At 35.9% G+C, this 26,974-nt stretch overlaps 1 protein-coding gene across 1 annotated transcript; it reads right to left on the bottom strand.

The window, feature by feature from the left end:
* Positions 1-19,308: 19,308 nt before the first annotated feature.
* Positions 19,309-19,638, bottom strand: LOC106672474 (dynein light chain 1, cytoplasmic-like). Its single transcript, XM_014403935.1, has one exon. It carries the CDS (start codon positions 19,636-19,638, stop codon positions 19,309-19,311), a length of 330 nt encoding a protein of 109 aa, XP_014259421.1.
* Positions 19,639-26,974: the final 7,336 nt, after the last annotated feature.

Raw genomic sequence — 26,974 nt, 5'->3', positions numbered from 1 at the left:
ATTTCATTCATTTTGAAATATGTATTTTTATCATTCCAGTAATTCTTTTGGCCATTTACCAAATTTGAGTGGTGACTCTAGAAATGATAAAAACTTAAAAGTGCTCTTTCGGTTCTGAGGCAGAATCGTCGAGGTTTTTTGAATTTATTATCGAATCTATATGCTTATTGCATGCATTCTTTATTCGTTTTGTTTCCGGTTTACTCACCAGCTCACAAAAAAGTACTTGTTAAATACCGATGGCAATTAATAATAGAATTTTTCTCAAGTCTGACCAAATTTATTTATTTGATGCAATAGAGCTGTAAAATGGGAAATGAACTGAAAATCGGCTATAAAAGAAATAGAGAAAAAAGAGATAATGGCCGGGAAAAACAGTAGAACTAATTTAGGGTATATCTGCGAGACTGTTGTGTCCTTCAGTATATCCATCCCTCTCGCAAACTAAAAAGGGGTGGTGTGTTCCCTCGACGACTGGATCGGAATCGATATCAATACCCAACGCGAGTTCGTCCACCCTAAATGAAAATTCCTCTTCCCCCAATTATCGCCGTATAACAAAAAACGGGGGGGATTGACTTAATAAAGATGAAGTCCTTCGCTTAAGGAAGCTTTCTCCTTTGGAACATAGTATTTTTTTTATTTCACCTCGCCATTTATTTGGCGATTCGCCGACCCTTGAAATGTTTTACGCCCTGCTTAACTTTCACATCCGCAGTGAATCTCACAGGTTTGACTGTTTTATTCATTCCGCCTAACGCGGTTATAGGGTTATGGGTTATCACCTCCCGTGATTCCGACTGAGATTATTATCACTGGGAACCCAGACGACACACTGTAAATAAATAAATATAACCAATTATTTGATAATATTTGTGAACAATTTGTATTAGCTTATTTCACAGGAGGTTGGGCGCGCATCAGTTTAATGAAAGCTGCATTTCCTTTTGACATGTACAGTGGCAGGCAAAAAATTCCACCCAACTGATTTTTTTTATCATTTTCTCGATAAAAGAAAATTCTGCCCTTCGTATCATTGGTTTTTCCCCCTCAGGGTGCCGATGTTTTGGGGGGAAAAAAGCCCATTTGTAAGTTTGTCGGGTTCGAATGCAGGGTCGCTGCATTCGAACCCGGAACCTTTACTTTACAGTGATGAGCGCCGTGTCAACGCCTAAACCAAACAAGGATAAAGGATTTTTCAATGTTTAATTTAAAATGTTTATTCAGTATGTAATGATTGCGACATTAAACATATAGGGCAAAGCGGTAGAGAAATTAAAACGGGAGTTAAAGAACACTTGCTAAATCGAACAAATTTTCGGAATTCAGGAAATTCAAGGACCATCTGAAAGAAACAAAACACAATTTAAATTAAAATACAACAGTGTTTCATATTTTAACAAAGTGAGGGAACCACCTATTTTAAATATGTACATAAATAATATTAGATTTACAACATAATCAAATTAATTAATTCAATTTTTATTAATTTTATCATTAATTTACTAATCTATTATTAATGTATCATTTTAATTCATTATTTGGAGATCATGAGATGCGGTCTGGTGTGACGTAGGTTTTAGAAAAACATTTTCTTTGCCGTGCTAACGTTTCGATCTTTATTGAGATCATCTTCAGGGCCTAGGATTGATAAACAATGTTTAAATTATACAAATACACTTAGGATGTGAAAAAAGTGAATTTATACAATTCTAGAAATTCAGTTTTTTCGCATGCTACATGTATGTGTATAATGTAAGCAATGTTTATAAATCCCATGCCCTGAAGATGATCTCAATAAAGATCGAAACGTTGGCGCGATAAAGAAAATGTTTTTCTAAAACCTACGTCACACCAGACCGCATCTCACGATCTCCAAATAATCATTAACTAACGGTCACTAAACACCACACATTTATTTTTATTAATTAATAAAAGATAAATAAATACATTTAAAAAATAAATAATTTAAAAAACTACAAATTAATCACTAATTTATAATTATTTTCTGACATTGTTTATTCCTCTTAACTATTTTAAAAAGATTAATTAATTAATCCTGCGAAACCAAGAAAATAAAGTATTCCAATGAAGAAACACACCGAGGAGTATTTCTTGACCAAAGGATGCTCATCTTAAAAGAACTAACTCCAGAATTAAATAATATATATCTCGAGCAACAATAATAATATTAATAATTGGTTGTAAGGGGCGTCGGTGGCCGCAACGGTTTAGGCGTTGACACTGCGCTCATCACTGTAAGGCAAAGGTACCGGGTTCGAATCCAGCGGCCCAGTATTCGAACCAGACATACTTACAAATGACCTTTTTTTTTCAAAAAACCGGGGCACCCTGAGGGTTTATATGACCTATGCTGTTGCGAACCCTCGTAGAAAAATAAAATTTGTTGTACGACTGAATACCAACTGTTCGTCCAAAAAACGGACGTTATCACTGCACGTACTTTACTTTTATTTGCAATGAGTGAAGTGCAAAATTTAAAAGGTAGGAAATGTATGCTAGGTAGCGGAGGTTTTATATTCCCCCAGCACTGCAGCCTTCTGGATTATTGTACTTTCCCTGTTCTTTAGTTCTGTTCGATTGATTCGGTCCTTCTTTGAAAAAGTGCCAGGTTGACTGCCATTGCATCTGTTTTTCGCGGTTTTTCTTGGTATCCTAAGTAATGTCTCCGAGGTTCCTCTCAGATGCCCGTGACCAGTATACAACTGACATTTGCCCTGCTTAGATACAGCAATATATTTGCCAGTTGGCGTGAGTTGTTTACAACGCTGGTTAAAAATACTGAAAAACAGGATTTTATAAAGCAAGGTTTGGGTATTCTCTATGCATTAGAGTCTTTTGGATTATTGAACTTTCAATTCCTTAGTCAATTCCAAGGTCATTGACTGTCATTACTGCTATTCTTTTTACCGAGTCTTCCTGGTACCCTAGGTTGTCTTCATTGAGCGGTTGCTTCGCAATTAAAAGATAATATGGGTGGGAGTTTCTTGTCCCTTATTTCATTGTAGGAACTTTGTTTAAAAATAAAAGTAAATGTGTGGTGGTTAGTGACCGTTAGCCAATGATTATTCGGAGATCGTGAGATACGGTCTGGTGAGACGTAGGTTAGAAAAACATTTTCTTTATCGTGCCAACGTTTCGATCTTCATTGAGATCATCTTCAGGGCACAAAGTGTTTGTTTTCTCCGTAATTGTGTCATTCTTGTGAGTAGTGTTGAGAGTGCCCATTCTTTCCTGATGTTCAATCGACCCGTCATTGTCATGCCCATTCCTTAATCGTACCCAAAATGAAACATATACAACTGCAGTAAACTGGTTCAAAAGAATATTTTTAGACAACGACACTGCCCCGTGACTTTTTCTGATTAGTTTAAAAACGACATGAAACCTGACAATAGTGCCTACTATCACTGGCATAATACTAAAGAAAATGACTACCGAAGACTCCTGGATATTCATCATAATCTATCTAGTAGCCCTGGGCACTCTCAATACGACACACAAGAAGACACAATTACGCAGAAAATAAACACTTTGAGCCCTGAAGATGATCTCAATAAAGATCGAAACGTTGCACGATAAAGAAAACGTTTTTCTAAAACCTACGTCACATCAGACCGCATCTCACGATCTCCGAATAATAAAAATAAATATTTTAAAAAGTTTAGTTTTCATCTTTTATTCAGGCATATTCAGGAAATAAGTTCAGAAATTACCCAACGAAGCATTTTCCCATCTTTGGTCAATTTTCTTAAACTGTTGAAACATTGTTTACAAGAATTCCTTAATAATGATTTTAAAAAAAAGAAGTTTTTCCGAAAGAAAAACTCACGGATTTAATTTATAAACCCGGTTATCAGTCCGGGATACCGGACCTCATCACACACAATCCCTTATCACCTAGCACTTTTGACAATTGATAACCCTCCTTGAAGTGATAATCAACCGTTGTTAATCGTTGTTATGATATCCGTTAGTTCGGGTAGTAGCTTCGGGGATGTTAGTAGTGGTCGTGATAAAAAAATCTTCGCCTCTACTATTTTTAAACGTCTATTTCAGATTAGAATGCGGTGGTTGAGACGGGAATGATAATGTTCCATTTGTTGAAAGTGTTTTGAACCCGGTCTTATCTTAAATCTCTTTCTTCAACAATTCGTAAAATTTTTATGCCTTACGATGTTACTCGACTAAGGAATTACAGGTTTAAAATTTGGGGGAAAATATTGCTTTGCGAATATTTCTACATGTTACATATTTGCCTCTGAAAAAGACATTTTGAAAGCATAAACGGCTAGACTGGTTCGGATAATTTCATAACCGAGCGTATTGTTGGGAAGTGTGATAAGTGCCGTAGTAGATATACCGTGAAGGGCGATAAGCGCTTATCTCTTGACCAATACAGACAGTTGTTTTGGAGTTTTTGATTTTTCCTCGGACTGCAAACTGGCGGATAATCGACGTCCGCCTCGATAACGGTTAACGCGAAGATTCGACATTTTTGTCCGCGGTGACAATTTTTTTAAAGTCTGATTAAGCCTTAATCATGTGAAAGACTAATCGTTTTACTTTCCTTGTTGAAAAAATACTCTCCACAACTGGTAAGACAAGTCCTAAAAGAAAAATCCACTAACGCTCGAGAATTTTCTTACACTTTTATGAGACTTTTTTCAAAAATATATTTTGATACTAGAAAACTTCTTTTTTTAATATGTTTAACCCTGGCGATTGAACGTCTTTGATGACTTGGTGGCTTTTACAGATAAAAAATCTCTTTTAGCCATGTCCCTGAAAAATGACGTGTTGTAAAAGCCTGAACCGACTGATAAGCCTCAAAGAAATCTAACATTTCAACACCTAAACGCTTCTGGCAACCACAAAACAGCGAAGATAGGCCAGAATTTTTTTTATATTTTTCAATTAGTTATGATGATAATATAATAAATTAATTGTTAAAGAAATAATGCCACGTCTGTTGTATACAAGAAAGAAGAATAAAAAGAAAAGAAATTTATTAGTTATGGCTTTTTTTAACGGCATATTTTTATTATAATACGAATTAGCAGTAGTTCACAACATATTCCTTTTTTTAAAAAGTAAGTTGACTGTCATATCATTTGTTTTTCGCGCTTCTTCTTGATATTGTAAGTCATGTCAGATGCCTGTGACCGGTATACAACTCTTATCTACTCCTGAGACCAGGTTTAGCTGTAACAATACATTTTTCATTGGCGTGTGCTCTTTACGACCCTAGTTAAAAATATGAAATATTAATCCATTTATGTTTAGTGGTCTAATTGACCAAATTACTTATTTCAATTTTTTATTCTTTTTATGTAAGGTCTTGGTTGAGATGGAAAAGGTAGTGTCACGAGCGGGATTCGAACCCACGACCTTCGCCTCAATACGCTCAGGATACTTGAGCTGTCCTGACTTCGATCCACTCGGACATTAACTCCCCACGTCAATCTACTACTTTTCGAATTTTCCCTCTTTTGGCCAGTTTTCAAATTCTGAGTATCGAATCCTGGTTACACGACATTTGAAAAATGGCAAAAAGAGGAAAGTTTGAAAGGTTGTAAGTTGAGACGGGGTGTTTGTTGGTGTCCGCGAGTGGATCGAAGTCACGATAGCTCAAGTGGTTAGAGCAGGGCGTATTGAGCCGAAGGTCGTGGGTTCGAATCTCGCTCGTGACACTAACTTTTTCACCTTAACCAAGACCTTAGTTTAAAAAAAATAGTTAAAAATACTGGTAATCAGGATTAGGAAGCAAGGGTTTTGGTATTCTCTAAGCCTTGGAGTCTTTTGGATTATTGAACTTTCCTCAGTTCCTTAGTCATTTCCTAGGTCATTACTTCTATTCTTTTTACCGAGTCTTCCTGGTACCCTAGGTTATGTCTTCATTGAGCGGTTGGTTCGTATTAGAAGATAATATGGGTGGGAGTTGTTCCTTATTGCATAACTTGCAAATGGGTTCATCATTTACTGTACCCAGTGTTGTGTAGGTATGTCCTCTACTAATGACCAGTATAGAGCCACCACGATTTTAGCCTGTCTGACTATTGCAACGTGTTGGTAGTTTTGTATGTCTCCTTTAACCATGAGATCATTACTTCTGGCACCTCTAGAGTTCGTTCATTTCTCTTTTCGTTTTATGCGAATATATTCCGACATGAAGGAGTTTATGTCGTTATCCCAATTATAGGTTCTGGGTCCTTTCTATGATCTTTCAGATACTATAGACCAGTTTGTTCATTATCCAAAATTCCTTTGTGCCCTGTCATTAAAGATATTGTTTGTTATGTCTTCCCAGGTTTGGAGGTTTTGGACGCATACGTCGAATACTTTGTGACCTACGTCCTAATGTTTTCTGATCTTATTCTGTTAGTGTAACCTCTTTTAAGATTAACCATGGCACAGCATTGATAGGATGTATATATTTCAAGTTGAAAGACAGAAGTGTTCGAATGCTCATATATTAGGTTTTTGCGGGTTTTTAGGGTTGATTGTTTTTTATAAAAAGCCAAATTTGGCAACAAAACCTCATGGAAAAGAAATTGTTGATTTTTAGATAACTTTAGATAAATATTTACTTAAGTTTGTCAAATATTTATTTATAGTTATTAAGGCCTGTAATTGGTCACAGATCCGCTGAAGATGGTGAGAAATTGAAATGCGCTTGATAGGCCAAAACCCAGTGTACAGGTCGACCTAAATGATCTGAAACGATCAAGCTGCACGTTCATCACCCCGGGCACCAAGACGAAATCACAATAAACTTTTTACGTCAATTTTATTAAATAATCATCAGCATAATTCCATCCTTGTCGTCACTCAGGCCCTTCTGCGAGCCGAGGTAAAAAGAGGGAAAAACTGAAAAAAATCCGGGGTAGATGGCCAATTGGCGGCGTGACGAGGAAAATGACCGACGGCACATATTCAACAGCCTTGAGCAACGGTAGATTACCGGTGGCGATTCCAATGCTTTGTGGTAGCTCGGAGCCCCCTCCTCTCGACGTCCTTCTCTCAGAAATCCGCTCCTGGAAGTGTTACTCCTTTTCCTTTACAATAAAGTCATTGCTATAGACCGAGGGATTTTCCATTTACTGCCATCCTTCTTAATTCCATTTATTGGATATTGATTCTTACTCCTTTAATATTAATTCTGTCTTTATTGTAAATGTGACTGTCTATACTATCTGATCAAATAAGTATTTGTAATATTAATCGCTGTAATTGATAAGTGAATATAGCCTTAGTTCTACTTTTAATTATATTTTCGGTTCACAACAAATTCACTCCTTCCACGTCAATCTACTATCTCAAAGACTTCTCGTCAACTCAATCCTCCATGCTGTCTAAAAAGGCAGTGGCCTCCAAATACAACCCTACAACAATCAACCAACAATCCTAAACACCGAGGGCACGTTACACCAGCCACGGATAAAACAGTGTTCGCTGTAATTTGAACCAAGTTGTTAGAAGGGAGCGTTGCATCATTAGTTAGGGACCACCGTTCAACTGATTCTAGTTCAATCACTAGTCGGTAGAACTGATTGTAGTCTCTTTGTACGGTTACAGCTAGTGATAGTGTTCATTAATTGGTTCTTGTACCACTTTTCGTGCTTTTAGTATTTTTGTGTTTTTACTTTTTCCTTAATTTTTTTTTCCTGAAATATGTCTGAGAGATTTTTCTTGACATTCTGACTCTATTAAAGAATCCGTCATTGACTCATTCGTGAAAATGGTCTTGTTGGCTCTTAAAACCCTTCCTTTGTACACATGCCAATTATTTACTTACCAATTCTTCATTGTCTGTTGTTCTTCTGCATATATTTGTAAAAATTCGTCCATTAGATTACCCTTGTATCCATGTATTATCCAAATTAAATTTACTTTACTACCGAACAAGTTTGTGTTAAGGCTCGCTCTTATGATTTAAATTTTGTTGTCCTGATTTCGTTCAAATAGTTTTTAGTTGTTTTTGTTTGGAAAATAGTTTTTAAAAAACTAAACCTTAATTGTAATTGAAATTGAAGCTAAAATTATTAGAACTTTATTAGAAATATTATGCAACTACATTTCCTTAGTGGTCAAAATTTATCATATTAATTATTCTTTTTATCTGTTTTTGTTTTGTTTTTTTGAGATGAAAAGTTAGCATCACGAGCGGGATTCGAACCCACGACCTTCGGGTTCAATATGCGTTGCAAATGCTGGAAATTTAAATTATAGCCGGTTGAGAGAAGTTCGTGTTTCGGGGGATCGAAATCAGCGGCGTATTGAGCCCGAAAGTCGTGGGTTCGAATCCCCCTCGTGACACTTACCTTTTCATCTCAATCAAGACCTTACATAAAAGAATAAATAATTTGCTCAATTAGCCCCAAACAAACAAAACCGAATTGAGTTTAATCCAAGTTGGTGCGACGGGCCTTCCGTTCAAGCAGACCAAAAATGGTAAAAACTGAATTTGTAAATTCACAGTACAGCATTCTTTCTCTCGGATCGCTGGTTTAAGATTAGCATTGGCTCTAATTATTCAGCCATCCGTCAAGAACGGCGTCCCCCGAGGGAGTATCCTAGGACCAATCCCTTATAGTTTATACCGCTGTGACCTACATACGTTCCTCACATTCTTATTCTATCCTTGCACCAAAAGCAATCCAATATCACCTAGACCTCATTACCGACTGGTGAACTCGTTCGGCTTCAACATACCGAAAAAAAAGCCTGACGTGACATTCACACTTAGAAGAACCTGTCCACCAGTGCACATATACAGAAAGGAAATCTGTTCATCCAATCAAATCTTGGGTTCTACTTGGACAGTAAACTTACATGGAACACCACATAAAACAAAAAAGACAAGAACTACCGAAGTACGGACATCTCAGACGCCTACTTGGGCCAAAATCCCCAAATCGAGCTGTGTGGTTAAACCTGGCGATCCAACATCCAAAGAATTCAATCCTTTAAATCAAAAGTCCTCCGTCGCATCCACAATCCCTCCCTCAGCTCTCTACGTCACGAACCTAACCATTCACAAAGACCCAACCACGATTCCACAACTTCCACTCTAAATTCACTCCTTCCACATCAATCCACTATCTCAAAAACCTTTCGTCAACGTCCCTCAATCCTCCAGGCTGCCTAAAAATACAGTGGCCTCAAATACAATCCTAAACCATTCAACCAACAATCCCAAACACTGAGAGTTCAACAATGGCCAACTCTTTCTCCCCCATATCCCGTGGTCCGACCGGTTTCTGCCAGATTGTTCACTACCATCACATTAAATGTATATATTTTGTACAGAAGGCAATAAAAAAAAAGAAATAAATAAAGTTGATCATTGATTGACATTTTCCCAACAGATTTCCTATGAAATCTAGTGTAAATTTGAATGTCAATCTTAGGAAGAAACAAAATTTCGCGAAATAAATTAATATGTTATTTATAACGAATTATCGTCAGATAAAGAGTATGGTTGCCCGTCGGTGACATAACAGTGTTATATCAGAATTGTCTTTGTCAGCTGAAAGCGTGGGCCACAGCCGCCTCCACGTCTGCTAATTCAGTATTGGACTTGATATATAAATTACAGAATGCATAAAACGAAAAATATCGCTCGCAAACTAACAACCAACAATTTGCCTAAATATCCATTTTCCATCTCTAAGGTTCAGTAACCTATTATATAAACCTGTAGGTCTAGTCTGCCAGATGCGCTTCGGCCATTAGATATCGTCATTGGTTGGTCACAAATAGTCAAATCATTGAGTTTTGATTGATTGAGGATTATGTTTGACTTTTATTGTTTCAAAACAGTGAAGTTAGGCGTTGGGCAGACCGATGACCGCAAACGTCCCAACTCCAGGTCCAACACCCCGCAAGCCTCAAGAGAAAATATCACAAATTATTATACAAACGTTAATTGTCAAATTATATTATTTATCTTTAAAAAAATATTCGAATGTTAATGGAGACGTTTTGTTCCGTTTGAATAAGCCATGTGTTTATTATTCCCTTTATCACGGGAAGGAAAGTGGCATAAGGGTTGTGCAAGGGGTTGATCGCACCCTCCTTCTCCCTTTGTGGATTCAATAAACGGTACAAACAATCGTGGATCGGGCTGTTATGATTATCGTTCTCACATCAAGTCAAGGAAATCGTCGAAGCATTTTGACCGTCAAATAATTTTACGTTTCTGTGGGTCCGATCCACGTCTACTCAGAGAAACCGTCCAATTTTACTGTCACTGTCGGATCTTTAGATGAGCTGCTGCAATGCGGATAAATGGAAATTTGAAATTAAAAGAATCGATATCTGTCTTAAGATCAATATAAACATAATAGAAAGAATGTATAACCCTCCTGACTCATTCGTGAGTGTGTGAATCTTTTTTATAATTACACATTCAATTGTAAGGATAATACATAATAATAATTTGTTTCAAAACTAGCAAAATCAAGGAGAAATACAGGAGCCTTAAAAACACCTCAATTAGAAACATACACAATGAGAAACTAAAAAACCGCAGACTCCAGAAACAAATAAATCTCAGGCATAAAAAATAGCAAATAAAATGGAACGCCAATTCCTAGAAGTCAACGGCATATAACAACATAATATTCATAAGAAGAAACATAAGCCTTGCCTTAAACCACCCACGAGGATACAAAATGGCAGGACATTAATGCACGATAAAACTAAATCAACTAATAAATAACTAAAGGTGGCCATTCACGTTCACTCCAAATGGAACCGCGCCAAGCCGTACAGCTCCATTTGGAGTGCCTGAAATTTGAGGGGTCATTCACGACCGCTCCACAGCCAGTCGCTCCGAACGTCAACCAGAGAATTACCTTCTCAAAATGGATGACGATCTCTTGTGCTACTCTTCTGTTTATTTACATATTAAAAGCAAAAAATCGAAGAGGAAATGGTGTAAGAAGTGGCTCCTGAACAGAAGCCGTAATACCCTCATCAATTTGATGAATGATCTTTCCCGCTGATTGGAGGAACTATTTGAGGATGGATGAAATGTCATTTATTCATTATATTTAGTGTTCTATTGACCAAATTACTTATTTCAATTATTTAATCTTCTTTTTAAGGTTTTGGTTGAAATGAAAAAGCTAATGCCAAGAGGGGGGGGGTCTGAATCCATGGCCTTCGGCTAAATACGCGGCTGCTCTACCACTTGAGCTATCGTGACTTCGATCCTCTCCGACACCAAAAAATGGCAAAAAAAAAGAGAAAATTCGAAAGGTTGTAGGTTGAGATGGGGAGTCGGTGCCCGAGTGGATCGAACTATCGAAGTCAGGATAGCTCAAGTGGTTAGCGCAGCGGGTATTTAGCCGAATGTCGTGGATTCGAATCCCCTTGTGGCACTATTTTTTCATTTCAATTAAAACCGTACAAAAAAAAAATTACTCCAGCTTGTTACCCCCTTGATTAGAAAACAAAAGACAGTCATAATCACTGTACATGAAAGATTGGCAACTACATTACGATTTCTCGCTACAGGGATGAACTACAAAGAACTTAAGTTCTCTACTACGATTTCTGATCAACGTTAGGGGTTGGTTATCAATACCGCATCTCTCGTTGCATTTGTATCCTTTGTTTTGAAAACGTCGACCAAGTGGTTGAGGACCGAATTTCTTTTATTTCTATCGTGCTAATCATTGTCCACCACTTTCCATAAACATGGTAAACTTTCATACAATTCAATCACCTCAACAATAAAATCTCGATTGGATGTCATTACCAATAAAGAATAAACGTTTTTGACTTTTTGAGAATGTACGACGGAGATGTTTGCTCAGTGACAGAAAGACGGAGACTGCGCAAAAAAAAAAAAAAAACGCGGGTTTTCCCATTCACGAACGCGCCATGCCGTCGTCGCGCCGTAGATATTTTGAGTGGCGCGATGGAGTTTGGACCGGTCGAATATTCGGCACAGCCGGGCACGCCAGTTCAGTTTTGCCATTGACGTGGTTTTTGGAACGGCGTCGCTCCGTTTGGACTGCTAGGAGCGATCGTGAATGGCCACCTTAAGACTCACATGAACGAACAAATAATAATAAACAGCAGAAAATAATGGTCACAACTACCAGTAAACTATGTAGTAAATAAAAGAGATGCATAAAAACCAAACTCCTCAAAAAAATCACCCAAAGACACACTGACATATAAAACCTAAATGGGAAATACAAAACCAAACGAAAAAATATAAACACCATTGGAAAATCATTGAGTATCAACAAGACTAAACCACCAGATTTGAATGGGGATTGAATATATTATCACGAACACATCTTTTCCAACACCCTACAAATGGAAAGAAGAAGTAAGGAGAAAATCAAATACGATGCGGACTAGCATAAGTCCATATCAGCTTCAAAATGGTGTTATCAAGCAGCCTTTTGCCTACAAGAGGTATGTTAAAGCGTTTTTCAAGAAATCGTGAAAGTACTCTGTAACTTTTAATCTTCTTGTCGTTTCAGACGGATTTGTCGATGTACAGTCCGCAGTTGGTAGGGGAATATTATTTAAGTAGATTGGAGGGATATTTTTACGAAGAATGTGGGTGGATTTTCCTGGGTTAAATTTTATTCTTTTTTCACATCTTGACTCCAGTAGTGTAAGGTGTTCCTGAAGGTTTCTAATTGAAATTAACTAGATCACGTTTAAATGATGGGATGTCAACTGTATACACCGGTCAGTAAGGGTCCGGAACACCTCCCTGAGGTATACCGGCAAGGTTAGGTAGGGGTTGACGACGACCTCCAAGACTCGGAAATACTGGTACTTTGTTTTACAAAAGAATAAACAAACGACGGCATTTTCTTTTTTTTTAGTCTGAAATTTATACCACAATCTTCAGCGTTGTCTTTGTGTTTTTTAAGTGCTATATGTCCGTCAATTACCCTGATAATGTAGTTTCGGTCTATTCGTTTTATCTACCCTTGATCAGGAATACTTCAGAAGAACCCTTCTCTTTTCTTCTTGTCGCTTCCTCATATCGCCCGCCCCTATTCTTCTATTGGTTTTGTGCCTTTCAGTTTGATTTCATACTACGTTATTTTATAGCACTTATTAATAGCGTATTTCCCGACGAGTTTCGACGAATTGAGGTTAGATTTATCGTCGCGATATCTTAAAAGCAACTCGTCCCTAAGGAAGGACTATTACTTTTCTCGACATATCAATTTTATTATAGGCAGGTATTACAGATTTCAAGCCTTGGCTTCAACAGCCACGGTGAGGCTTTGATAGCTGGTTTAAATATATTTATATCAATATTTATTTGATCATTTTTTAGCATTACTGACTGTATCTAGTCTTTGTCAAAACCATTCGACTAAACTTGAATTATAGAAGTGAAAAAATCTCTTTAAGCGTATTCTTACAAGTTATTTTTTAAAAAACAATTTTTATATAATATAAAATCGAGTAGAACTACTATAAAAATGTGATTTTTATTATTTCATCCCGAAGAGGGCACAGTATAAGTACATTACATTTTATGTTAAAAAAGCGCTTTAGTTGGTTTATTTAAAGGGGTGGAAATCAAATCAAATCGTTTCGAAAGAAGGAAACGGAATAGTGTCGGTTAACAATGGCAAAAGCGGAAATCGTATAACATCCTTGGGTTAATGCCCTTGTGGAAGGTGGAGGTCCACCAGCTGCCTTAGCTCTGACCCACAAACTAAACGGCTTCCACAAAATGAAACGTTTCGTCCATATTTCGTCCTGTAATATTTCGGACTGGTCGAAATTATTATTCGCGGATGATAATTGGACGAGGTTTTTAGGCACCGAGCACGGAGTGTGGAGTAATACGATTTACTGACGTGAATGAATAAATCGATTGAGCAGAACCTTCAAATCTAGTAGATTTTCTAGAATCTGGTATTATTGGAAGTTCATTGAAAAAATATCTTACGTATAAGTACAAATACAGTTGTAAGTAATAAATAAATCAACGTCTACGATCAATAAAAATGTTGCTTTTCCATTAATTACTTTATTTTGTACTTTCACACTAATGTTTCGTCAGGTTCAAGTTATCACCCAGAGTCGTAAACGAAAATCGCACAAACCAGTGAAGATGATGAAATACAGAAACTCGTCAGACAAACAATAACAATGCAAATTTGCAGAACTAGAACTACAGTTAATTTGTACTCATCTCAAATCCCTTCCCAAGAATTAAACCAAGACGATCGAAATAATGATAGTCTAGCCGGATACACCAATTCTAAGATACATCTAACACATTAGCTCTGGGGTTAGCAGAATGTACTTGACTCTTCGTTTTCCCACAATATTTCTTTTCAATAAATAGCATAAGCAGCTATTCGGCTTGTTTTTACTTTTGGTAGAAGTCCCTTATCAGCTAGTATGCAATTTCTAGTAGGCAGCTACCTGAATATCGCAAGGGGTGTCTTCATGAACTTCTGCACATCGCCAGAGGAATGTCTTCAGTACTTTAGTTATACAGGTTTTTATATGCTTCTTTAATTGTCTTTTGTGAAGACTTAAACCAAGATAGCTATTGGCTTTTCTGGACTATGTACTTTGTACGATGGTTCAGTCTGATACATATTGTTGAAGTTGCTTGGACCCCATTTTTTCGTATAATATTCTCGTTAATAAATATCCTGAGCTGTTTGAGCTTGTTTTGTTCTTTTTATGGAAGACCTACGTCATCTTGTTTTACTATACAGTGGATACTAGATCTGGTAAGTCGCTGGAGTTGATAAGGTATAGGAATGGCCTTATTACAATCCACTGGGGCGAGCTTGATTCTATTAGAATTTTAAATTTTCGATTTTAGAGATAAGGCTTCAGTTAATGTTTCAGGAAGGTGCGGTTCAAGCCATCGCATGTAGCGCGGAATGCCAGACACGACGTGACCTGCTAAAATTGTACTCTTAGGCTGATTTTATTAACAATCGGGTTAAAACCGATAAATAAATTATTGGCGGAAATAGTGGTTTTGTTTAATTTCGTTAATTTAATTTTCTTCTGGCGTCAAAAAGTAATAATGTTTCAAATGTGGGAATTTCTAAACGAGCTCGTTTCCGGGGTCGAGAAGGCGGTTAGTGGACGAACGATTACCGTTTCCGCTTTTACGACCACTTCCCAAGGTTCACAATTGAACCCTATTCTTTTATTCGGAAATATAATTCAATTCTTCTGTCTTGTACAGCGCACCCGAGAGTTCGATCGACAGGTGCCGGGTACCGCAGGCAGGTGGGCCGTACTGACCGGTCGAACGAAATCACCCAGATCTTCTAAGTAGAAAAGGATTGATTGAAGATGACGAAGTCTGAAGATCTGTTCCGTACAGGATACGAATACCGGTTTTCGTCTCATGGTTCCTAGAATATTTTCTACACTTCTAGCGGCAGACGATCATCACAAGGCTTCATGATACTAAGGTATATTACTGTTAGCTAGAAGAAATTAATGGCCCGCAGGTTTGGGAGTGTTAAATGACGCAGTTTAAATTTTTTAATAAAAAATGTTTTAGCCGGCCCAAGGGTAGAATGGATTGTAACAATCTATCGAGAAAGAAGCCTACAACACACTTTCTTGCATCCATGAAAATCATGGATTTATCGCTTATTATATGCAAAAATATTCGTCTGCGATAGAGCATCGTACCTGTACACATGGGTCTGGAGGGTAATGAAAACGCGACGAGGCGACTAAGGCCGGGACGTCCCAGCCTTCTTACTTAACCACCTCCATCCGGCCCTCTGACGCTAAGAATGAAATAAAAAACATGATTAAAGGAAGGTGGAAGCATCAATGGGCCGGATCGATAGAAAAGCTCTCAAGAGTACTGGCGATCGGTGGCTCTCGGAGGATCTGACTCGTAGATGAAGATGTTCACCCGATTGAAAATAGACCATGCGAGGTTGACTTACTATTACGCCAAAGCCCGCGTATGTGTCCGGTATGCAGAGAAAGGTTGCTTGATGTGGCTGCAATTTCTTGGCTCCATACAAAGAGCGCGCAGGAATGCCATCCGATTTGAGAATTGTGCTTGAGCACGGCAGCGAGTATTTTGTCCCCTGTTCTGATTCTTGGAGGAATCGGAGTTATTCTATTGTAGTAATGATAGTTGTGTATACCTAGTTTGTGTTGAGAGTGAATGTATTTATTAGCGTGAAAGTGTGATGTAGATGTCGATGGCGCAATAACCCCATCGACCCTCAATTAAGTTACTTGTATAGTATGTATAAAGGTGGGAGTTGTTCTATTGTAAATAGTAGTAATAGTTGTGTTTACCTCAATTATTTACTAGAGTGATGTGAGGAGGTCTGTGGAGGAATATCGAGTACCCCATCGACCCTCAATTAGGTCAGTTGTATAATCAAAGGTTGTTGGATGATATCAAGTACTCCATCGCCCTAATTGATTGAATGACATGTGAATAGGAGTGAATGTATTTAAAAATGAACGTGAGAATGAATGGCTTTAGAACTGCATGCGTTGGGTACTGAATTGACCTAGATGTTGACAGACCTCCCCCTGTGCCCGACCATGGTGGCTGAACGGATAAGAGTGAGGTCTGCCCCCTGACCGCCAACACCCGGGTTGGGTGATTATCGAGTCTCCCGGTAATTTACTGTAAATAGCAAAATTTGGAATTGCCAGTGGATAACAAGAAGCCAGTAGGCTTAACTCGGCACATTTTTGTATGTGTGTACATATGCGGGTTTGAGTCTATACAAATCCAAATCCAAATTTCTATTCAGTCTTGAGATGAGTCGTAAAACAGTTGTATTGCAGTAATTTATTCCGTTCAGATAATTTTGATTTACCCATTCTTTCTTGTTTTTAGACTCGTCTAAAGACTTGTCTTTTGTTCATACCAAATAACAGCTGTAAATTCGTTTCGGCAACGAGTTATCGGAAGTAAGACAGATATAAGCCGGCGTCCTACAAGGGAGCATTCTTGGTCCCATCCTTTATATCATTTATACTGCTCACATACCAACACACTCTAATACCACCTACACGAACCTCAATTTTCTCTTCTAACTCGAATCCTATCCAAGCTACCTCCAGAGCATACGTATGTTCGTACATGTGCGGATTTGAGGCTGCATAAATCCAAATCCAAAAATCTTGATCTTTGATGACTCAGCGCATTAATTAAATACTACTAAGAATACGGCAATGTTGCCAAAAACGTACGTACTTTATTATCCAACCAAACTCAATATTGCAACAATTTATATAGGAACAAATTTGCCTGCCACACATGCCCATTTTTTTTCTAAAACCCTCTCTATCAAAACAGTCAACTTTTCTCTCTCTCTCTCTCTCTCTCTCACTCTCTCTCTCTCACTCTCTCTCTCTCTCCTTCTTTCCCTCTCTCCATTCGTTCTACACCTATCACTGAAAAATACACGTCCCCTCACAGTTTCCACTCAGAGGTAAAAAGTAATATTGTATAAGTGCGTGGTGTTTAGTGACCGTTAGTCAATGAAGGCACTCTCAACACGACACACAAGAATGACACAATTACGGAGAAAACAAACACTTTGTGCCCTGAAGATGATCTCAATGAAGATCGAAACGTGGGCACGATAAATAAAATGTTTTTTAAAACCTACGTCACACCAGACAGCATCTCACGATCTCCGAATAATAATTAGTAATATTTTTGTATATTTAAAAAAAAAGTGAGACCATAAACAATTCTCAAGGTGGATCGATGGGGCAACCATCAGTTAATATTCAACCGATTCAAACTGGGATCCTCTTCTCCCCCATTCCTTCCGACCAGGTCGATAGATGGGGTATAATAGTTAGGGCTTCACCAAATTGGTAAAGGAGGTTTGGAGATACAAGTAACCGTCATTAAATAAATATATCAATTTTTTAGTCAATCAAAGTCATGGTCTAGAAGTCTATTTCCTCTTGTTTTTTTTTTTTGTTTTTTTTAGAAATTAAAAAAGTGCTCAGTAAGAAACAGAGTAATAAATAATTAACCGACGAAAAAACAATTTTTTTCAATTTTTTTTCGTTTTTCTTGTAAAAAACGTGTCCTACGAGCCTTTTACATCGAAAAAGACAAAAAAAATTTCAATTTTTCTTGGGTTTTTGCTTTTTTGTTGATTGAGCCTTTTACATCGAAAAAGACAATAAATTTTTTTATTTTTTTCGTTTTTTGCGTTTTTCTTGAAAAAAAAACGTGTCCTATGAGCCTTTTACATCGAAAAAGAATTTTTTTTTTTTTGGGGGGGGGTTGCGTTTTTCTTGAAAAAACGTGTTCTTCAGCCTTTTACATCGAAAAAGACAATAATTTTTTTCTATTTTTGGGGGTTTTTTGCGTTTTTCTTGAAAAAACGTGTCCTACGAGCCTTTCATCGAAAAAGACAATAAAAAAATTTTCAATTTTTTTTTGGTATTTTGCGTTTTTGTTGAAAAAAACGAAAAAAAACGTGACCTACGAGCTTTTACATCGAAAAAGACAAAAAAAATTTCAATTTTTCTTGGGTTTTTTGCGTTTTTGTTAAGCGCGCCTTTTACATCGAAAAAGACAATTTTTTTTGCGTTTTTCTTGAAAAAACGTGTCCGTCCTATGAGCCTTTTACATCGAAAAAAAACAATAAATTTTTTTTTTAGGTGGGGGTTGCGTTTTTCTTGAAAAAACGTATCCTACGAGCCTTTTACATCGAAAAAGACAATAAAAATGTTTTCTATTTTTTGGGGGGGGGTTGGGGGTTGCGTTTTTCTTGAAAAACGTCCTACGAGCCTTTTGCGACGAAAAAGACAATAAATTTTTTTTTGGGGGGGGGGTTTCGTTTTTCTTGTAAAAAACGAAAAAACGTGTCCTACGAGCCTTTTATATCGAAAAAGACAATAAAAAAATTTCAATTTTTCTTTGGTTTTTTGGGTTTTGGTGAAAAAAACGTAAAAAACGTGTCCTACGAGCCTTACTTAATTGAATGTGAAGGTGTATAGACTTAAAATTCTTAAAACTACAGAAGACTGATTGATGTTCCTGTTTCGTCGTAGGAAAGTCGGTTCAATCTGTAAATTTCCTTTTGTCCAAAAAAACGATCCTAAATTGATGTTTCAACCATTTTTGTCCTGAATATTTCAGCAAAGAGAATGATTATAAAGAATAAACTTTGAAAAAAAAAATTGTTTAAGACTTAAAATAGTATTTTCTATGATGTAGGAGGTAATGGCCCTCTTAAAAAATAAAACCATAGAAGTGAGGAGTAACTATATTTATTAATTGTCTCATCCTCATTGGGTATACTCCGTTCTGAAGATTATAAATGCCAAATCTCCAATAAAGAAATGTATGAACTTTCCGTTTTCGTAGCTACAGCAGACTTTAATATTTCTTCCGACAAACGCGTGCCATCTTCCACCCCTGTAAGTCTTGTCCATGTAGTCCTTTATGTAAGTAGCGATGTCAATTTCTGTTTGAAACCTCCCCAAAGCCCTGTGACCGAGAGATATGACCGTCTCTTTCATCTTCTCAGGCATGTCCGTGTATTTGATGGTCAGTTCTGTCTTTCTATCGCCTTTTATGTGTTTTCCAGTCAAACCTACGTCGACTTTGCACTCCATGTCTATTATTCACTATTCTGGGATTAAAACACTTTTTAATTTAAAACATTCTAAAGAAAAATAATGTTTTTTTTATTCATTTTTTTTATTTAACCAATATGATTGATACATATGGTCGGTTTCTCCGTTATTTAGCGTAGTTGTTGTCTCTTAGAAAAAAAAAAAAAAAAACGGGAATTTTTAATTCTACAACGTCGGGATCATCGGAAAAAACAGTTTCTTAAACTACAGCTTGCTGCCATCAAATTAGTCTATCGTATAATATCGAAAATTCTGTTTCAAAAACAGTAAACAACGAGGTGAATTTAAAAAAAAATTCCAAACCCCTAAAAGTGGGAATTTTCAAACTTTCAAGTCGTAAAGAATCCTGACTTTCACTTCTATTTTTACCCTGTTATTATTGTTCAATGTGCGTCGAAATGTACAAATTTATCTTGCGCGACATCACCTTATTATATACCTAACGCCTTTTTTGTTTAACAATTCCTACTCAAGTCTTACAAAATGTTCATGATACGAAACAAAATATATCATTTTGGGGATATTCTGAGCACATTTATCTCAATCAATGGCTTAAATGGTTTTAAGCTATCATTTCAGGGGGCGTCGGTGGCCGCAACGGTTTAGGCGTTGACACGGCGCTCGTAAGGTAAAGGTCCCGGGTTCGAATCCAGCGGCCCTGCATTCGAACCTGACATACTTACAAATGGGCTTTTTTTTTAAAACACCGGCACCCTGAGGGTTTATGACCTCTGCTGTTGCGAACCCTCGTAAAAAAAAACTTTCATTTCAATCGTACTAAATTATGAACTCAGCAGATGCATTTTTGGTGGTAACTAACTAGAAACCATAAAATCTTTAGTTTATGAAAATATACAATAGATAATTCCCATGTTATACTGTATTCATATTTCCGAGGAAATCCATTTATTTTCCGTTTTGTTTCGGATTTTTCTGACATTTTAGCCTGTGGATATTCTCCTTTTCTAACATTACTTCCCCAAGACGTCCCATATTTCACCAAGTTCAAATTGTACGTAGAATTTGTTTATTGTTATAAATTTAAAAAACTTTTTAGAACAAAAACTCGTGTGTTTAAATGATTTTCCAAAAGGTCATTTAAAAATAAAAAAACTGTCCCTTTTAAATGATGTTATTTTCAAAACAAATGTACTCCAGGACATTTTCGTTCCATTCGCCTTGAGATTGTTTTGCCTGATAACGAGTGAGATAACGAGGCCGTTGACATATCGATAAAATAACTTTCGAAAACAACTAATAATAAGAATGGCTCAGAAGTCAAATTTCCTCACTTGATAAATCAGCATGATCTTTTAATAAACATGATCAGATTTTTTGTTTTGTGTTTTGACCTGGCCATATGACAAAAATAAAATTTAGGCTCAGTTCGACTCATTCGACAATTCGGATTAGTGGCGACATATGACTCAACGTGGTTATGATTGATTTATTTTGCTGATGCCACCTTCGCCAAAGTCGCCCATTTTAGTGTTTTTATCGACATCGAATACACAAGTTTTTACAAGTGGTCAGGCAGTGAGCATAATAAGAGAAACATTAAAAAGTAAAGGAGATTTAAAAAATACTGAATTAACACTTGAGCTCTTACAGTAACAGATGATGATGAGAAGTTTAATCAGACGAAAATATTTCCTCCCCCTGGAGAGGAAAAAAACATCCACCCAGGGACATCATTGTTGAACGCATAGCTAGAGGGGGATGTTGTTGAACAACCTTAACCCCCGGACAAACATAACGAGCTCATGTAAGGTCAAGCCCCTTTCGATAACCCCCCCTAGGTTTAAACGTACAAAAAGAATCTCATCTTACGATTATCTAAAGTTGAAATTGATTTAAGTGAGGTCAAAAGTGGAGACAGTTTGGTTACAAATCTCCGATATTGGTCCCAGATGTCCTCAGCCGCTTATCAGTGTATAAAAAATGAAAATCCATCTTCAATAATATCACAAATAAAATGGTTCCCACGATATGCAAATGTATATCCCAAATCCTCAAACTTAAGTTTGACGGATCAGCGAGGATGTTGGTTGCAATTTGTCAACTTTTTCTTTGTTCTGATCTAACTTTTATACTTTTCTTTTTATTCGGGAAAAACTATTATTCAATATGTTCTAAAAAGCGTAAAGCCGATACATCAAAACTGAAATAATTTGGTGACAATCGATAATATATTATTCTGTAGTTTGGCATACAGGTCAAGGCAATTTTCGCACGCGTTTAAAACGGTCGACTTGCAGAATATAACACAGACCAACCACAGACGATAGGCCATGAATACAGGTTCACCAAGCAAATTTCAAAAATTGGTCAATGTGCTTACAATTCTTCTAACAGTTTAGGGTTAAAATTAAATACAGTTTGTTATCCGTAAATAGATTTTTTTTTGTTTTTGTTTTTTTCTTAGTTTGGTCGTTTCATATCATTAGGGTTTACGTATCCTCGCTGTTTTGGTCTGACAGACGCGTTTGGTCATACGGCCATCTATAGTTGTTGTTCTCCGTTTTTGTTAGACCTTTCACTTTGACACATTGGTAAAATATGTATCTTGTCTTTAGTTTATTGTAAAATAGGTACTATATTTTGTATAGATCAAAAGAGCTAGGATAGACGGATCAGAATGACGAGAAACAACTGAATTACAGCTTCGTCATCCAGCAGATCTCAAAAATTGGTAAACCTGTGAATAAAGTGTGCTTGCAGTTCTTCAAATTGCTTACGTTCAATACTAAATACAATTTGAGACATTGGTATTTGTTTTAAATATATAAATATTTGTTTCTGTAGTTTGGTCCTTTCCCACCTTACTGGTCTGATATCATCATATCTTCAGTTATTGGTCGGCCATTTTTTCAACTATGGCCATTATACAAACGGGAAAAATATTAGAATTATTTAATTTATTGAAGGATAGTTTTTTGTACATTTGACATACCAAAACAGAAAGGAAAGGGGAACAGCTAAACTGCCGGTTAATCATCAAGCACACCTCTTAAATTGGTCGGACGAAACTAGATGGTTTCTGACAAATCATTTTTTTTCCTCCCCCCTCAATACGCATAAGCAGAATAATCATCTTAGACCTTGGGTAATAGTCATAGATCGTTATAGAATAAGGCCATTAAAAAAAAATTTGTGATTTGGTCGTTTGGTCGTATGTCAAACGCACTTCTGCTTCTCACCACTTTCGCTGGTTGGTTTGCGTGTTATTCTCAGTCGTGTCTCTTTATACTTGTGTAAAATAAGTCTTATATTTTCTTAATTGCGGAATAATAATTAAGTGGGAAGTCTATGGGCCGACAAACAGCTGAGGTCATCGCCGGCCCTCTGCGTGTTTTTATTCTTTTTCTCTTCTGTCGCGCGTACTGCTTTAAACTTCAGCCATTTGAGCGTGTCGATCTGGTTACTGACTGTATATTTCAAATGTATACCACGTTGATATCCTAGAAAGTCTCTCGTTTGTACCTCAAGTTGTCAAATACAAAATAGAAACAAAAATATACATCACCTCCAACATAGAGGTCTGGTCACATTCACTCCCCCAGAGTACTCGATATTCACGCTAATAAATTACATTCATTACAATAAATTAACACAAACACAACACTCGATAGAAACATAGAAGTCTGGTCACATTCACTCACAATGCGGAATAATTTTGAATTCTAGATTTTAGACAGACCAAAACAGAGATCTTCGGACCAGCGTGGCCAGAAATCGGAACGTCCAAAGTACAGGTTCATCACCCAGCAGACCTCAAAATTCAGTCAGACCTATGAAAGAAATTTGCTTGCAAGCCTTCCAGTTGTTTAGATTTAAAGATAAATAAGTCTGTGAAAAATAAATGAAAACATTTCTGTAGTCTGGTCGCCGTCCGATCATTCGCCAAATTAAATTGGTTTTGACCCTCTCTTTCCCACGTATTTCTGCTTCTCATAACTTTCGGTGTTGGTTGCATGTTATTTTATTAGTCGGGTCTCTTTATACTTGTGAAAATAAATTATATATTTGTTTTCTAGCGGAATAAGTCTGAATTTTGGATTTTGGATGGGCTAAATAGCGAGGACAGGCGGACCGGTAAGGCCAGAAATAACGACTATAGGTTCATATCTCAAAAGACGTCAAAAATTGGTCAACCTATGAATGAAATCTGTTTGCAAATCTTTTAATTATTTACCACAAAAGATAAAATAAATACAGTTTTGTCAAATCGATAACATTTTCTGTTTTTAGTTTTTTCACTTCCGATCATGTTGGTCTGCCAGACGCATTTTTACTTCCGGACATTTTCACTAATTGGTATGCGTACCATTAGTTACTATTTATGCACATTGACTTCTTTTATAAATGTTGATCGGTTTCTGGACATCTACAAAAGTCATGAAATATTGAAAATTTATGTTAGAACATTTCATAGGGATTAGCTGCAACTCGTCTAAATTCCTTTCTTCAAGTTTGATTAATTTTTTTTTCTATTAATTTTGCCAGTATTTAATTTGGCTTTGAAATAATAATCCTGTCGTATTTAATCAGTAAAAGAGATACGTTTCCCTTCTATTTCCTGTGTTGGCAGAAGACCTTATCCTCCTCTAATTTTTCCTTTACCTGAAAAGGCCGTTTTTGGGGGGTGAAAGGCCTGCTATTGTTATTTAGTACTGGTTATCAGACGGACTCTTTACCAGCCCCATCGAGTAAAACTTTTGTCCAAAGTCCATATTAAATCAAAGGAAAGGCATTAGAAACGAATTTGGAACAGGCAGGTAAAGTTTTTTTTAAAAACAAAGATAAAATAAAGCTTTCGTCATGAGGCATGCTAGGCTGATTTTCCTGTTACTTTAATCTAAGATTAGGGATTTTTTCACTTTTACTCATACCTGCCATTCACCTCCAATCGGCAAACAAAACTGTCTATAGTCCAACACACCAGTTTTGCCTTTCTACTCTCTTAAAACCGAAAAAAAAAACTTTTATATCCCTATCGCCATCACTGTACATTGTTTTTATGCTTATATTCTAGAAAAATATGTTACGAAGTGATATATTTGCCAAGAACGAACAAACGGTATTTTATAGATTTGATACATGTATGTTTTGAATCATGATCTGTTTGTCGCAATTTGTAATGTTAAATGATTTGATAAATTGATTCATTCCATTACACAGAGCTAGTTCTGTCAATTACAAACCGTATTACTCATTATTATAAAGTTTGTGATATAAATAATAAATATATCATAGATATGAATACCGCGTTATATCGGTCGATGTGGAAAGAGCATAAACTCTCGATATAATGATAATTACCCGTAAAACCAGCATGGAAGGGAAGATAAAATTTATTATTTAAACTGACCGAACAGTATGAATAAACCGCAGACTTCTCGTGTTGAAATGATCGAGCTCTAAAACAGTAGATGGTTAAATTTTGAGCGTTTTCTTGAGGTATGAGATAATTCGGTCGTTTCCGATCATCCTGGTCCGCCTATCCTCGCTGTTTTGGTCCGTCAGACGCATTTTTGCATTCTTCCAATATAATTAACATCGGTCTTTATATTACAGTTTTGTATTAAAAAAATATATATATTAAGGTCAAGAGAAAATAGTTTTCGACGAAATATCGAGGAGAATTAATTTCATGTTATAAAAATATAATCAAACAATTTAAATGTAGCCGTTTATTTTATTTTTATGAAAAATATTAATAAAACATTGCACACAATCACTTGAATCAATTATTTCCCAAAATTTTCATGACTTAAATGGTAAAAATTTGATTCTATTTATTATAAATTAAGGCAAAAACTGTGGAATGTTATTGTAAATATATTTCTTTCTTTGTCAATTCAAAGGATCCACTTGCCTCAATTATGTTTAAAATTAAAATAATTTTGTTTTGAAATTGTGTTCAACCAAATAAAAAATTAAACAAAAATTAATATTTTTTCCGGTTTCTCATTTAAGGCGTTATTTTTGCAATATCTAACGTTTTTATGAGCCTAATTTTTACGAATATATTTTTGTATGATTTTGTTGATTTAAGAAATTGAAATAAACTGCAATTATTACACTCTTTGAAAGTAGAGCTTATACTAAGAAAATACATTAATTTTTTCTAGATTCAGTAGTTTTTTTAGAAAACTAGAGAAACACATAAGTTTAAAAAAAAATTTGCCTTAAAAACAACGGTGAAGTTTTTTTTGCAATTTCTCATTTAAGGTGTTATTTTTGCAACATCTAACGTTTTTATGAATCTTATTTTTATGAATTTATTTTTGTATGATTTTGTTAATTTAAGAAATTGAAATAAACTGCAATTATTACACTCTTTGAAAGTAGAGCTTATACTATGAAAATACATTTATAATAAATTGAAAATGCCCACTACATAATGTATTGCTTTTATCTTACTTTACGTTTTTTATTTTTAGTTGAATAATTTTTTTTGATTTGTTTAACTTAAATGTTATTTCTTTATATGAAAATTCATATATATTCTTATATATTCCAACCATTTAGAGGTGTGTATGGTTCAATTTATTTTTAAATAGTATTTTCAAGTAATTACCCCCCTTCACTACCAAAAATGAAATGTTATATCTACTCGTTAAAAGTGAGTGGAAAATTGGCATGAATCAATGAGAAAAATGTTATATAAATTAAATAAAAATAAAAATAAATAAAAATTGTTAGTACGTATGTAGTTATTCTAGTAGATTTTGTGTATGGAATAATGAAGTGTTGCCTTGAAATTGTTTAACACCTTGTGTAATCGGATTTTTCAGTAACCTTTACTTTTCGAAAAAAATTTTGTTCACTGGATCACTTACCTCCCTTCACTGCCAAAAAATGAAGTGTTAGATCGACTCCTTAAAAGTGAGTCGAAAAGTGGCAAGGAGCAATGAGAAAAATGTTCATTTTTTTTTAATTGAAGAAAAATTGACAGTATGTAGTTATTTATTAATAGATTTTGTGTATGGAATAATAAAGTGTGGCCTTGAAATTATTTTTTAACATCTTGTGTAATCCAAATTTTTCAGTAACATTTACTTTTCGAAAAAAAAATTTGTTCACTTGATCACTTACCTCCCTTCACTGCCAAAAAATGAAGTGTTAGATCGACTCCTTAAAAGTGAGTCGAAAAGTGGCAAGGAGCAATGAAAAAAATGTTCATTTTTTTTTTTTAATTGAAGAAAAATTGACAGTATGTATGTAGTTATTTATTAATAGATTTTGTGTATGGAATAATAAAGTGTGGCCTTGAAATTATTTTTTAAAATCTTGTGTAATCCAAATTTTT

This window comes from Cimex lectularius, unplaced genomic scaffold, assembly GCF_000648675.2.
Source record: "Cimex lectularius strain Harlan isolate CLEC.00 unplaced genomic scaffold, Clec_2.1 scaffold64, whole genome shotgun sequence".
Lineage (NCBI taxonomy): Eukaryota > Metazoa > Arthropoda > Insecta > Hemiptera > Cimicidae > Cimex > Cimex lectularius.
Note: the sequence above shows the minus strand (reverse complement) of the source record. Positions and strands in the feature narration are given on the sequence as shown.